Source organism: Lytechinus pictus, unplaced genomic scaffold (genome assembly GCF_037042905.1).
Source record: "Lytechinus pictus isolate F3 Inbred unplaced genomic scaffold, Lp3.0 scaffold_20, whole genome shotgun sequence".
Lineage (NCBI taxonomy): Eukaryota > Metazoa > Echinodermata > Echinoidea > Temnopleuroida > Toxopneustidae > Lytechinus > Lytechinus pictus.
Genome location: NW_026974141.1, coordinates 1,236,478 through 1,252,755, shown reverse-complemented (window position 1 = coordinate 1,252,755; position 16,278 = coordinate 1,236,478). Strand labels below are relative to the sequence as shown.

General features: G+C 34.6%; 1 protein-coding gene across 1 annotated transcript; it reads right to left on the bottom strand.

Annotated features, from left to right (window-relative positions):
* Positions 1–2,131: 2,131 nt before the first annotated feature.
* On the bottom strand, positions 2,132–7,989 carry LOC135157835 (adhesion G-protein coupled receptor D1-like). Its single transcript, XM_064114829.1, has 5 exons — positions 7,841–7,989; positions 7,291–7,378; positions 6,258–6,416; positions 5,555–5,723; positions 2,132–4,168 (listed from the first exon to the last, which is right to left on the bottom strand). The coding sequence occupies exons 1-5, from the start codon at positions 7,944–7,946 to the stop codon at positions 3,977–3,979; spliced, it is 714 nt and encodes a 237-aa protein (XP_063970899.1). The 5' UTR covers positions 7,947–7,989; the 3' UTR covers positions 2,132–3,976.
* Positions 7,990–16,278: the final 8,289 nt, after the last annotated feature.

Genomic DNA, 16,278 nt, shown 5'->3' with positions numbered 1-16,278 from the left:
ACAGGATGATGTATAATTTAATTGACTTATCCTGATGCGCTTCATTTTGAATGATAAAGAAATTTAAGTGTCGTTCAAAATTTCAAACTGAGGGCGCAAAACAGGACAGGAGATGAATGTGTAGGAAATGACATGAAGTTTAGAAGAATTTGATAAAAAAATATTGTATTTTTTTTATTTAATACGACACGAATTTTATACCTTCCTCTTTTTAAATTAGGAACCTGTTTGCCCCCAATTATGGTTGTATAGTAATGAGCTGAAAAGCGGGAGAAGTTGCCTGTATGGAGGTGACGGCAGAAATTGATATAAAGATTTTACTCGCCCGGAGCCGACCCAACTTGCGCGACCAATTAAAAAAAAGATAACTTCATATACTTCGGTCTATCCTTACTCTAATTTCATGCCCTAATGTATATATTTGAACTTTAACTGGCAAGAAACACATATAGCTGAGATGGAAAAACAGGGTTAGAGAAAGGGTGAGGGAAACAAAGGAGAACTGCAATATTGTCATTTAACCGCGCGCAGCGCAGAAGCAAAATTCATATATATAGATTTAGAGCAAGAGTGAAGGAGTTTCTTTTTTGAGAAAAAAAAGGAATAAAAGGAAAAACCCACAAAGCTACCTTTCTTCCCTTTCCTTCCTTCGCTTTTCCTTTTCTCCTCTCTTTTTTTCCTTTTTTTTCTTTTTGGGGACGTTTTTTTTTGGGGGGGGGGGCGACCGCCCCCACCGCCCCCCCTGGCTACGCGCCTGGACTTCTACTATCAAATACCTTTTTATTCAACTGCAGATGTCAACATGAGATGGTTTCAGTTCAAAATAGTGAATAGAATTATTTATATGAAAGATGCTTTGTTACGATTTAAATTTGTTACAGATAACTTATGTACCTTTTGTTATAATTATGAAGAAACTATTATGCATATTTTTTGTTCTTGTGCCCACACAAACGAAATATGGTCTCAACTCGAAATTTGGTTTTCTCGTAACAATTTGAATATCAAAATTTCAAACCAGAATAAACTACAGTATTCGGTTTTTACGGAAACAACAATGGTGCTCTTAATTATATTTTTATAATCGTTAGAAAAGAAATTTTTGCAGCAAAATGCAAACACTGTCTTCCCGTTTTCGACCATATTTTGTCTGAAATAAAATCTTATTATGGTATGGAAAAGTATATATATAAAACAAATCTGAAAGAGAAGAAATTCATAAAAAGGTGGTCATCTTTTACTTTATTACATTAAGTATATCAGATATCATTCTAAAATACATATATATATATATATATATATATGTATATATATTTTGTATGGATTTTTTCTTTCCTTTGCACTTTGATTTTGCTTTTTTTTATACACATGTTACGACAATTTCATGGAATATTGTATTGTACATATTCAACTTGTGTGTCATATACTGTGTTAATTATTTAATCATGTATTGTCAAAAAATATGTATTATAGTGATTTCAATAAAGGACCCCTGTGGAAGGGTTATAAATAAAAAAATAAAAATAAAAAAACTAATAATTGGGTAATAAAATTATTCAACTGGATAATAATTGCCCAGAATATATATATATATATATTTGGCATTCACTTGATAAAGACGATATGTACTCGTCGAAAATTTGTGGACTTCAATAAATTTTGTTGGATTAAAGCATGAACGTTTCAAACTTGTTTCTCTTAATATTACTCCAACACGTGGAATATCTACCGAATATATATATATATATATATATATATATACTGTATATATGTATATATAAAAGAACTTGCTGGCATTGCAAACTTGCATTACTCGTGAATATAATTTGTTTCGCATTTCTGATGTGTTATTATTACCAATACGTGGAAAACCAAGATGCTCGTATATATATACATACATACTGTACATATATTTTACCAACATACATTACCCAACAAAGAGGACAGTATGTTGCCCAGTAAAAGTAAATACAACATCAAATCGACAACTCCCAGAGGCTGTGCGGGGGGGGGGGGGGGGGGTGGGAGGCTGCCCAAATGATTTTTTTTTAAATATTGATTAAAAGTAAGAAAAAAAAGAAAACAAACGGGAAGAAACACTAACATGATAACGAAAGCATATCACATTACGTTCTGGTAAGATTATCATTATTTTTTATTTTTATTTTTTTACAGTATAGGTTACATACGCCAAAGAAATATTAAGACTTCTTACACTGCAGATCGGATTATTGGAAATTACTAACTTAAACAGATTGTTTCGTTGTTTTTACAAAACACTAAAGATAACGACAATATATAATAGGACGGTGAAAAAGAAAAAAAAAACAATTGCACTTACCATACGATACAGAAAAAACCATAGAAATAAATAACTAATATTCATAAAACATGACTAAATTTGATTTAAGCATTTGGCAATTCTTAAATTATGTACATCCGACCCCCTGTAGGCCTATATGAGTCCTTCCTAAAACATAAAATTGTAACGTTATTTCACAACCCAATAGGCCAATCAAACTTGATAAATACAAAATACGAATTGCAATTTGATCGTCGTTTATATGCAGAGCGTTAAATTACACAGCAACGGTAACGAGGAGCTCATCTTTGAAATAATACAAAGGAGAAATAGACAAACGACTAATATTTTCGTAACGCAAGTAAAGTTCATACTGTGAATTAAAATGAATCATGAAATTGCCCTATGTTAAGGACACATACTGTACGTCAATGAATCTTACATTTTCTGCTTGATGAATTTTCATGGAAAATATTATCTCCACACAACAATTGGTTAAAACTTTATCCAATTCTGGGTAGTTTTACACCAATACTGTGTAGTTTTCACCCAAAGCACACATTATTGGTGTAAAACTACCCAGAATTGGATAAAGTTTTAACCAATTGTTGTGTGGACCGTATGTTGCCCAACATTTTTAAGAGTGTACTATAGTGTCTCCATATAATAATAATCCGCTTTCATATAGCGCTTAATACACCAGAACGACATGTCTATGCGCTTAACAGATATATTATTACCCCGGTCATTGGATTCAATCAGTCATTCCCGCACACAATGTCATGTGTGCACACCCTCCACTCCCTGGGGAGTACTCCAGTCAGTTGTCGGTGAGGCGCACACGGTACTGGTCAAGCTACAATGACTTCCACATCCTACCGGGTACCCATTTAGCACCTGGGTCGAGAGTGGCAAAGTGTTGATTAACGCCTTGCCAAAGGACGCCAGACCGCGGTGGGATTCAAGCAAACGACTCTCTGTTTACAAGGCGAGGGTCAGAACCACACACTTAGATACCAACAATTGCATAAACATCATTATTTTTTATTGTATTCCGAGAAGCTTAAAGTACTGTACTATCCAGGAATATATACAATCATAATGACCCATCCGTATTGATGAAAATAATCATCAAAGTAAATATCACCACCCTTTAAATGCTATCATTAACAATGATTCTGCATACTAAGAATTTTGTTATATGATTGGTCAAATGTCAGTTACGTGATAAAGGGTAGTTTGGTCTTTAATCATCACTCGCGGTGATGGAATTTTAGTGTTTCACTGATCACTCATATAGGGTCATATCGCCCCTTCAAATGCGAGAACTTAGCAATTATATTCAGCATACGAAGAATCTTGCTTTATGATTGGTCAAAAGTCGGTCACGTGATGTAGAGTAGTTTGGCCATCAATCATCATTTCGCAGTGATGAAACTTTTGTCTTTCACTATCATTCAGCCCAAATCTAGGGTCATAACGCCCCTTCAAATGCCATTATTAGCAACTAGCAACACTGAGCCACTCATGGGAGAGTAAGAAAAGTGAACAAAGATTAAAAACAAGGGTGTTTCTTCCATATTTTTTTCTTAAAATAAATTCAAGATATTCAATGACCATGCAAAGGAGCTCCCCTGCCTTGGCAATATACAGGTGAAGCGTTTTCAAATTCATCTACAGGTTGTGGGCCCTGGTGCTCGACATGTTGGACAATGTTACGGTTTGGTTGGGCGATCGGAAAGCCGCAAGATTCTTTTCCCCACCCGAGGATGAGGACTTTCGGCCGTTCCTACTACTCGAAGAGTCTCCCTTAAAAGACTGACTAACGGCCCATTTGTCCAGTTGTCTCCTAAATGCTTTGCGAACCTGAAACAAGCAATATGAATAAAACACCAAGAGAGATTAGTAAATAAGTAGAGAAAATAAACCCTTTTTTCTTCTTTTTAACCCTTCCACAGGGTTCCTTTATTGAAATCACTATAATACATATTTTTCGAAAATACATAATTGAATAACACGGTATATGGCACAAAATTTAAATATGTACAATATTCCATGAAATTGTTGTAATATTTGTATAAAAGAGAAGAATCAAAGTGCAAAGGAAAGAATAATCCATACAAGATATATATTTTTAATTATTCAGGAGAGGGAGACAGAAAGAATAAGAAAGCTGAAATTCATAAAAGGGAGAAATTCTTCGACCCCGCGTCCGGTATGAAATGTGAGCCCATCGTTCTGAAACCATATCATTTTAATAAAGAACTGAAGTTGCTATGAAATAAGAGGCTTAAAAAAAGATGGTCCCGGCCTCCGCTGATGGGGGCGCGCTTGGAAACTGGAATCATAAAATGGGAGTCTTCGCGAACTGACGCCTGAATTGGGGGTTTAAAGGAACGGGTAGAACGGGTGGTCAATGAAAAGGGATGATTGAGATACTTATAAACTTGGGAACTGTTGGCAAGGCGTAAAAAGGGGGCCTTAACCCTATTTCAACTGGGCTTTTTCAGACCAGGATATACGGGGGGGGGGGGGGGTCAATTTGACCCCCCCTTCAGATCTCGGCCGCTGATTGCGCGATTGCCGCGAAAATTGGCATGCGCTAGAGCCGGATTGACCCTAAATGACCTTTGACCTTGTTCATGTGATCTGATCGAAACTTTCACAGGATGTTGACATATGGTTTAGTGATACTTGAGTACTCTTATGTCAAAGTTTTATGAACTAGCTCCATAAACTGTCAAAGTTACGATGGAAATTCAACTAATACCCCCAACATGGCCAAAGTTCATTGACCCTAAATGACCTTTTGACCTTGGTCATGTGACCTGAAACTGAGGCAAGATATTTAGTAATACTTGATTAACCTTAAGTCCAATTTTCATGAACTAGGATTCATATACTTTTATAAGTTATGATGTCATTTCAAAGATTCAATCTTCCGTTTAAGATTTGATGTCGACACCGCCGTCGCCGTCGGAAAAGCGGCGCCTTTAATCTCACTCTCCTATGTACGCGAGACAAGAACTGGATAGATTTTAGTGCATGCTGCCGCACACACGACACTGAAGCTACAGGAAAAGTACTCCATGATACAATAAACATAATAATGGGACATAACAAAACGTACGAAACAACACGTGTACGCATGCGCATGAGAAAGAAGAGTATGGAATTTTGTGCGCGCTTGACCTTTGCCCCAAAAGAACGCATTATTGCTCTTTCCAATTTTTTTCATATCGATGCAATTACCTCCGTGTTTCTGAAGAAATGAATGAAGAATATGAAGACGCCCTGCAGACAATTGAGAACGATGAAGGCGTACAGAAAGATGACCTTTGCCCTATTGACCGCTAAGAAGCCTACGACCCAGGTCAATCCCATTATTGGAAGAAGAACAATCATGGCCTTCACGCCGTATCTGTTGGTGAAAAAATATATAGTGCTATCGTTTGAAAAGGCAAACCAATGAACTTCTTTTCGTAGGTCTTGATTTTGAACTCAACTCAGGTAGGTATTTAATCTTACTTAAAACATACAATTCTAAACCTCAATCACTTTGTATTTTGCTGAGTATAAATATTCCCTCATTTGTATACAATGCAAAACAGATAGAGTGGAATTTTCAAATACAAAGTGACAATAATAATGTATTAAATTTTGGAACTTTTGTAAATTTCAAAACTTTTGTTTTGAAGGTCATTATAATGCGGTCGCTCACGTCTTTTCCAGAATTTTTCCCCTTACTCCACTTATGTTTCATTCAATTTTCATTCTGTAGGTTCTGAATTCATGTTTTGTTTGGCGAAAAGAGCAACCGTCTTCACTGATTTTCACAGAATTCCAAATAAAATATATACCTCTTTTTATTTTGTTAATTTGAGACAAGATCAAAATAAGGGAACAATCCAACATGTGTCCTATCTTCACCATGCAATTATCGTGGTCTACTCACTTAGCTCTTTTCTTAATGTCGCCTTGCATTGTGGGACCGTCCGACATCTTGACGATTTGACAAACAACACGTATTGTTACGAAGATATTGAAAACGATCACAACAGCGACTGGGACGACGAACATGAGGAGACTTCTGTCTTCCATGCTCAGGAAACAACTGTCGGAAAGCAAGAAATTAAACGACTTAGAAGGGTGGGGTATCATTATCATCATCACGATCATGATCATCATTATCATTATGATCATCATGATCATCCTTATCATCATCATCAGCAGCAGCAGCAGCATCATTGCCATCATCATCATCATCATCATCATCACAATCATTACATCAGTACCATCATTAATACATCATCATTATAACGATATACTGTATCAAAGGGGATTAATAAAGGTTATTTGCGGGCACGTTGGAAAACCAGTTTATATCTAAAATAAGAACAATACATAGTCGAATTATGTAGCTGTATTTAGTGTTTTGAAACAATTCTTCAGATAGAAGAAGAAAAAGAAAAAGTACACAAAGGAGAAGAAGAAGGCGAAAAAAAAAGAAGAAGAAGTTTGCCGGATCTCGTCAAGACGTCTAATAGCAATTTTGTCGTAATTGTTCTTAAATCATCCTCAACCTCAAACAAAAATGAATTTAGATTGGATATAAGTATTTCATTTTCCACCGACCCTTGTATTTTCCCTTATCTTTGACAAAAATAAGATAATTAAAATACATAAACCTGTTTGACTTATCTTTTCTTGGTCGACGTTTTCAAGCATCCTGATAGAGCACTTAATTTTTTATTATAAACCAGGCTCAGGAATTTCATGTTGAATGTCATTGGATCGGAACGAAGTCGCCCAAGAGATAAGTGATAATGGAAATTCAAAGTAACATTAATGACAAGTAACAAAGTTAAAACTTTTAGTTTTAGGAAAACATTAGACCTCAACGCATCATTAGAAAATGTGCAGGAAAAATAACTATGTATCTCCTTATAAAACTGCAATAGCGATTTCAAGGGTATTGCAATACTCACTAGTTTTGGAAATCAATCCCTTGTTCATATCTTTCATGTCGTATGAAGTTGTAGGCAAGCATCATAGCGACGAATAGAAATGGTATGCCTAGATAGAAAAAAAAATGTTATAAAACACACATTTAATTTACATTATAGTGTAGATAATCAAGAGCGCCCTCTCTTGGAAATCGAATTGGGGATGTTAAAATCAATGTAGACCTTACACAATGTGACCTCATATGGAAATTAAGCATTATATTCTCAGTTTCACTATCGAATGTATATTTCATGATTCTGCATTGATTTTTTTTGTTGGAAATTAGATTTTAAGTTGGAATAAATAGAATGTATACGTTTGATTTACAATTGATTTATTGATTTCCGTTACACAGTTGTACATAACATGAAAACAAAACAAAGCAGAGTCACATATATTCACATATAACACAATTATATGATATAAGGAACACAATTCAGAAATACAATTACCTTCGATGATTTTTGCATTTTGAAATTAAACGGAGGGGCTTGCCCCAAAAAATATAGCTTTTAGAAAACAAGATCTTACCCCATCCGCATGCCATATACCACTTGATTTTTCGCTTCTCGGCGTTCCATACTACAAAGGTTAATAAATAAAGATGTACACCCTCTATGGCCATCCAGGCAAACATCGCGATGAAGTGGTAGTAAATCAAGGAAGCCAAGATAAGGCAAGAAATCTAGAGAAGAAAAATGGGATTAGGGGTACGGGTATATAATAATGATTTTAGACATTCTGGGTAGTATTCTTATAATCAAACCTAGGTTTAACCCTGGTCTATAAACAAGATTTTAAGGAATGCTGAGTTTCACAATACTTCTCCCATATTCTTGACAAAGATAATGTACCATTATATTGATTCACAACAATTCTTTGTGTTTTCCTATTCTACTTTTTATGATTTTTTGGACAACTTTTGCCTGTATGATGAGAATAGTTTTCAATTTGTAAATGAGATGACAACTGGCCTCCATATACGTGTGGTCTAAGTTAACCCAGGTTTAACTAAAACGTTACTAAAATGATATTACCTTCTATATTTCATTCAAAAACAGCTATTAAAGGGGGGGGGGGCAACCATGGTAAATTGACCATAGTGCCAATTTATGCCAGTAGTGCCTCCTTCCTATTTTGAAAGAACATTTTTAAGAAAATTTGAACAGTTGCATAGACGGTACACATCTCTTCATTTTCATTTGTTACTGAAGTGAATTAAAGTTTATCTAACTGATCTTGGAGTTTGAATGTATTTTACATACTCTAATTCTTAAGAAGAAAACGAGAGATTATCACTCTTTAGGGAGTGAATTTGCCAGAGTTATTGGGAATTAAGAGTGAAATTTGTGTTCTATAAATCCGTCAGTGGCCTCAGTTATCTAACATGTCTAAACCTTAACACATTAAAGGGAACATGATAGCTTGTGCAAAAACAAAAAATCAAAGAAACAGATCAACGAAAGTTTGAGAAAATTAATGATAAGAAAGTTATGAGCATTTGAAGTTTAGATTATTTTAAAGTATATCCTCCTATTGGCAATGCGATAAAGATGTGGGATATCACATGTGAACAACTTTCCCATTACCTTACTGTATATTTCACTTAAACTAACTTTTTTTATCACATCCATCAGTAGATCATGTATTCGTTCTATAGGGGAACATGTAATATACATGCATTTTCAAAGAATACATCATGGATAAAGAGTTTGCATCACCAGAAGGAAGAGTAAAAAAGAAACATTTTTGGGGTATTCTGTAGTCCATCAAAGGGAAAGTTGTTCACATGTTACATCACAAATCTCCATAGCATTAGTGATCGCAATATTCAAATGCTCATAAAATTCTCATTATTAATCCAATTTTATCTTACTTCCATTGATCTTATTCTTTGATTTTCTGCTTCTACACTAGCCCATCTGTTCCAAAGGTTTTATTCCTCTTTAACATTAAACTATTGTTGACAAGAGTTTATATGATTCACTTCCAATCGAACAGAAACTTTCCCTCTTTCTGAGTATGATATCAGATGAATATGAGATCAAACGGCTATATAGGCCTAACAAAAAGACACATGTGGGCAGAGAGGGGAGATGGGAAGGAGTGAGAGAAATAAAGAAAGAGAGAGAGAGAGAGAGAGAGAGGGGGTATATATAATTCAAAGGAAACGAAAAAGGAAGAGGGTACGTGTGAGGATGTTGACTGTATGGTAGGTGTGTTTTGGTGTTTTAACCCATCAACCGAGGACGTCCGACTACTCCGACAGGTATTTAAGGACGCCCCTTTCCTGATAACCATGCTAATTAATTCTTCGTCATTTTAAACCAGTATAGAAATATACAATCTGTAAACGAAAATAAGCCAGGATAGTCCTCTCTTTGGTGGTAAAATACATTTTAGAAGATTGTGTGGGTGGGTGTGTGTGTGTGCGTGTGTGGGAGAGAGTGGGTGTATATGTGGGTGTGCGTTGATTGCTTGTAACGAGGTGCATGGCCGTGATTTCAAGAGAGGTATGGGAGAAGGTGGGTGTGGGCGTGTGGCGTTTAGGGGTGAGGGTGGGTGGGGGTGGGTGTGTGTGTATGAGGGTGGGTGTCAGTGCATGCTGAGTTCAGGTTCAGGTCCTGCTTCAGCTATTTAATAATGATATTCTTAAAATTGATAACCAAAAAAGGTTGTTTATTTGTTTGTCTTAATCCGATAAAAGCCATGATGTCATACGAGACCTTGCAGGGCCTTGTATTTCTGATTTATTATTTATATAAAAAAAAAAAAGGACAGTAGTAAATGCAAATGTCCTTTTGTTAGCCTGTAATAATATTTACACAGTTTATTTTTGTTGACTAAAAGAAGAAAAATCACTATAAGGAGTAGACATGAATTGGATTAGCATGGTTTACATGTAAATAATAATTAAAAAAAGAACCGAAGACTGAATTATAAGTTAGAAACTTTAAACAGATATGAGGTTAGCAGGTATAGAAGAATATATGACTTCTAATCCATTTACATTATGGAGGAATGCGTAAACTGTTTTTTTTTTTGTTTTTTTTTTAAGATTATTTATTATGTTTTACCACTATGGGGAAAGGAAAAAAAAACTGTAGTAAAAGGTACAGGGCTTTGTTTCAGAGTTGAAAAACACTGTCTGGTTTGTATTTTCAAAAAGAAGGAAAACAAAATCCTCAAAACAAACAGAAGGATGAACGAAGAATTCACCAATGAAAGTGAAATGGAATTTTTAAGCTTTTGATGGTAAAGACAAGATTAATAAGAACATTAACCCCCCTCTTTTTTTTTTTTTTTTTTTTTTTTTTTTTTTTTTTTTCTTCTTCTTTTTTTTTTCCTCTTTCCCCTGTGGTCACGAATTTCTGCTGAAGAAACAAAGATGAGACAGATAATTATCAATGAATTTAGTAAGTGCAGTTGCTGTTTTCATGTTTGTCTCTAACTATTTAGATTTTTTTTTTTTTTTAAAGCATTTAATCGCTTTTGCGTTGTTCCCTCAACTTTACAATGTTTGAATTAAAAAATACCAAAACTCGGAAATGGATTTGATTGTGATTGGAATCCTTTAATTATTGTCTAACTCGGAGGTTTCAAGTGCCCCTGTAGGATAACAATTTCAGTTGCCTTGGAACAAGTGTGAAGATAGGGTTGAATAGTAATGGCATTCCGATCACATTTCGGCAGTAATAGTTGGGTCGTGGGGCCACATTTTTTTTTTTCCTGTTTAGTAGTTTGGCTCTACTTTGATTCATGAAATCTTGAACGGGCTAGGTCAGATTTGCATCACTGGGTTATTTCGGTGCCTATTGTAGGCAATACACCAAGCAATACTAGGTAACAGCATCTCATTTTATTTCTCTTTTCGTGAATGGAATTGATGTGGCGAGCTTAGATCATGTAAATTGCATATACAAAAAAAAGGGAGAAGAATGTGATCCAAATGATATACCTATTATTGTACGCTACAGTTTATGTACTGTTACAAAAATGTATAAGGGTGATTTTTCATTGCGAACAAATACGAAGTAAGTAAAGGTTGGGCATTGTCATTCAGATTTGATTAGAGTAAATAGGTCTTTAGTCCTCTTTAGCAAGAAAAAAAAAGGACTGGAATGTTGATATTATTGAATAACAGGTATATGCTTAGAGCAGTAACAAGAAATCATTCCTTCATTATTTATTCATTTCCTTTATTGTGTATGGAATGTAATTGCTTTTTACGTGCAAAGTGCAGGTGTAGTTAACCATTCACGTGTTTAGGTCTTTCAAGCTTTTTATATCTTTTTGCCCTGATTAGGGCTCTGATGCATAACTCCGGCAAGGCAAGGCTATCAGTCTTTGGAAAATATTTGTGGAAAAAAAGGAATGCGATTTGATTAGTAATGTGTCTTAATCAAACTAAATAATACGAGGTTTCAGCTTTACAGCTTGCTTACTCTTTATTTTTGGAGCATGGAATTGATAATGGAATTTATCAGGACAGGATCCCCCCTTAATTTTTTTTGGGGGGATGTTTTGTTTTCAATTATTTTTGTCATCGCAGTGGTTTTTTTTTAAATGGAAGGTTTATGAATTGGTACCACAATGGCAAATAAAAATATAATGTGCTTAATTTTCAGTGCTAGTTTTTAGTTGTGGTAAAACTGGAATTGAAGAGGAAGTGGTAAACCAGACGGGTGCAGTGTTTATCAGTCTATTCCTCAAATTGCAGGAGGATCCACCCTATTCACGCATTATTTGGTTCCTATAGAATTTAATGTTTGAAATAGACTTGAGTTCTTTGGATATAATATGTTTGGGTTATTAACTTGGTGTTGGCATATTAGCTATGCATGACCGCCAAGTTAATGGCATGGGAAAGTGTGGTTGGGTGACTGGCGAATTGTTGCTTTGGATATGTTGGATGTTGAATGAATTTGATTAGAGTAAATAGGTCTTTAGTCCTCATTAACAAGGAAAAAAAAGGACTGGAATGTTGATATTATTGAAAACAGGTATATGCTCAGAGAATAAGAAATCATTCCTTCATTATTTATTCATTTCCTTTGTGTATGGAATGTAATTGCTTTTTACGTGCAAAGTGCAGGTGTAGTTAACCATTCACGTGTGTAGGTCCTTTTAGCTTTTTATCTCTCTTTGCCCTGATTAGGGCTCTGATGCATAACTCCGGCAAGGCAAGGCTATCAAGCTTTGGAAAATATTTATGGAAAAAAAAAGAATGCGATTTGATTAGTTATGCGTCTTAATCAAACTAAAAAATACGAGGTTTCAGCTTTACAGCTTGCTTACTCTTTACTTTCGGAGCATGGAATTGATAATGGAATTTATTAGGACAAGCTTCCCCCTTATTTTTTTTTTTTTTTTTTTTGGGGGGGGGGTTGTTTTGTTTTCAATCATTTTTGCCACCGCAGTGGTTTTTGACAAGGAAGGTTTATGAATTGGTATTATTATAATACACTCACTTTAAAGATATAGATGTAAAGTTGTAGGGAAATGGTGCATGATTTTCGTTGTTTGATTATCCTTACATCAATGATGTAAGAGATGTTCTAGCTAGTTGCAGCTAGACGGATAGCTAGCTGTATAGCCTTTTTCATTTTAGTATGAAGATGAATAATTTAGTAGATCGTTCTCTTTTATGTCATGTTTGCATCTGAGTAAAACCTAGAAGAGATTTCTTTGAAAAAATCCAAACCCCCACTTTTTTATGCTTGAGTTATAGTACATGAAGTAAAGATGAGAATATTCATTCTGAAACAAATTTAGGCACATCGGAAAAGTCTCATTGCAGTTGGTTTTATGGGGGGGGGGGGGTAATTTAGAAAGTAATGGAAAGGTATTTTCTTTTCTATGGTAAACCAGACAGGTGCAGTGTTAAACAATCAATTCCTTGATTTGCAGAAGGATTCATCCTATTCACGCATTATTTGGTTCCTATAGAATTTAATGTTGGAAATAGACGGGAGTTTCTTTGGATATAATATGTTTGGGTTAGGCTTAACTTGGTGTTGGCATATTAGATATGCATGACCTCCACGTTAATGGCATGGGGAAGTGTGGTTGGATGACTGGCGAATTATTGTGTTGGATATGTTGGATGTTGAATGAATGGAGGTGTTTGGAGTGTGATACTATGAGAGGGCGTGGTTGTATTGTGTTTTGTGTTGCCTGTTTGCATTTCATGGGTAGTCTTTCATGTCTTTCATTCATTCAGGTTCTGTTGTATTTTTCGGATTGGGTAAAAGTGTATGGATAGAAGGTTATATTTTACTTTACTCACTTTAAATGTCAGAGGTCTAAGAGACAAGGCTAAAAGAAAAAAACATTTTTGAATTTTGCAAAAATAAAGGGAGTAATATTGTGTTTTTACAGGAAACCTATAGTACGGAAGAGGTTGAAGAGAAGTGGAAATTAGAGTGGAATGGGCCTATATTGTTTAGTCATGGAACGAACCATAGTAGAGGTGTTTCAGTTCTCATTTCTCCAAATTTAAATATAAAAATGGATAATGTTATTTTTGATGAAAATGGAAGATACGTCGTTATGAAGTTTGAATTTCAACAATCTAGAATAATTTTAGTTAATTGTTATTTCCCCACAAGAGATAAGGAGAAGATGCAAATTGAATTTTTAGAGGAACTAGATAAATGTATTTCAAAGCTTTACAGCTCTGAAGAAATGATAATTATTGGGGGAGATTTTAATACAATAATGAATGGAGATTTGGATTATTTAGGTCCAAGAATCTTTTATAAAAACAGATTTAACAAGAAATTTGATGGATTTTTAGATAGATTCGGTTTAGAAGATATATGGAGGAGGATGAATCCTGAAAAGAAACAATTTACATTCAGGCAAAAATGTCCTATTATGCAAAGTCGATTGGATTATTGGTTCGGGTCCTCTGCTTTTCAGCATTTAGTTAATGGTTGTGATATTGTAACATCAATCACGCCAGATCATTCGGGCGTTCTGCTTCAATTAACAAGCAGTGTAGACAAGCCACACTGAGGCAATTCATATTGGAAGTTCAACAATAGTCTGTGCGCAGATCAGGAATTCGTGAATTTATTCAAAGATAAAATAGTTGAATTAAAAAAAGAATGGCTCCCGAAAATAGAAGATAAATTATTGTTGTGGGATTTTTTAAAAATGAAAATGAGGGAGATTATTAATAAGTACACAAAGAAAAAAGCAAAGCTTAGGAAACATGAAATTGAAAAATTAGAGGAAGATATAAGAAGTTTGGAAATCCACCTATCGACTCAGCCTTCAAGGAAAATACTTGATGAAATGGAGGAGAAAAAGTCTAAATTGAACAGATTGTTTGATTATAGCCGACAAGGTGTAAAAATCCGATCAAGAGCTTTTTGGTTTGAGGAAGGAGAACAAAAAACACAATATTTTGAACAGTTATTAAAATCAAACAAACGGAAAAGTGTAATAAAAGAAATATATGATCAAGGTGAACAGACTATAAAAGATAGGAGTGAAATATTGAAGAAGATAAAGTCATTTTACGAAAAATTATATTCATTGAATGAAGTGATTGTAAATGAAAACTCTTTTTTCCTGAAGGATATTCCTAAATTATCCAAAGAAAGTCGAGATATTTGTGAAGGTAAAATTACTATTCAGGATTGTTTAAGTGTTTTGAAAGAAATGAAATTTAATAAAACCCCTGGAAACGACGGTTTTACTGTTGAATTTTATTACACCTTTTGGAATTTATTGGGGGGATTTTTGGTGGAAGTGTTAAATGAAGTGTATAATAGGGGATTATTAGCAACTTCACAAAGGCAGGGAGTGATTACACTATTAGAAAAGGAAGGCAAAAACCCTTTATACATTCAAAACTATAGACCAATCACGCTTTTAAATGTTGATTACAAGATCTTATCAAAGGTACTAGCAAAAAGATTGAAAAAGGTTCTGAATGAGATAATTCATATTGATCAAATAGGGTATGTTGAAAATAGGAACATTGGAGATGGTGTGAGATTAATCGATGATATTTTATTTCAGTCCTCTTTTGGAAATATTGGATATTTGATTACGGTGGACTTTGAAAAGGCTTTTGATTCTGTTTCCCATGATTTTCTTTTTCAGACTCTTAAATTATTTGGATTTGGCCAGTCTTTCTGTTCTTGGGTTCGTGTTTTATATACAGATATAACTAGTTGTATTATGAATGGAGGTTATTCCACTGGTTATTTTGATATAAAACGAGGGGTAAGACAGGGGGACCCCATTTCTCCTTATCTGTTTTTGCTCTGTATAGAAACACTAGCTTTGGCAATAAGAAGAGACGCTCTAGTTGAAGGAATTCAGTTTGGATCTCATGAAATTAAGCAAATACTGTATGCCGATGATATCACTCTGTTTGTTAAAAATAGCAATTCTGTTAAACGGCTTAAATATCTTTTGGAAGAATTCGAAAAAGTGAGCGGTCTGAAGATAAACAAAGGGAAAACAAACTTTTTTTGGATGGGAAAAGATCAAGACAGACCTCAAACTCCGCTATTTGGAAATTTGGTTCAGCAAATTAAAATCTTAGGCGTTTATTTCTCTCTAAATGTAATAATAAAAGAAGATCTAAACTTCAAAGAGATACTAAGCAAAATAAAAAGACTTTTGGGATGGTGGAAACAAAGGGATCTAACCCTAATGGGTAAAATACAATTGTTGAAAAGTTATGCATTATCAAAATTAAATTACGTCTCGTCACTTTTAGTTGTTCCTAAGTGGTTGTTCGTTGAGGTGGAACGGATCACTTTTGAGTTTTTATGGTCAGGTAAAGACCGTATAAAGAGAAACATTATGTATCAGGATTACTCACACGGTGGGTTAAGAATGATGAATTTTAAGTTGTTCATAAAGGCCCAACGTCTAATGTGGCTGAAACGTCTATTATACGGGGAACGCAATGCTGGGTGGAAATTGTATTTTGATTTCTGTTT

Excerpts from the sequence above, each read along its gene's own strand:
- LOC135157835 (XM_064114829.1), bottom strand. The coding sequence starts at position 7,946 with ATGTTTGCCTGGATGGCCATAGAGGGTGTACATCTTTATTTATTAACC. Across the intron at positions 5,724-6,257 it reads GACATTAAGAAAAGAGCTAA|ATACGGCGTGAAGGCCATGA; the intron begins GTGAGTAGACCA and ends TTTCACCAACAG. Across the intron at positions 4,169-5,554 it reads ATTTCTTCAGAAACACGGAG|GTTCGCAAAGCATTTAGGAG; the intron begins GTAATTGCATCG and ends TGCTTGTTTCAG.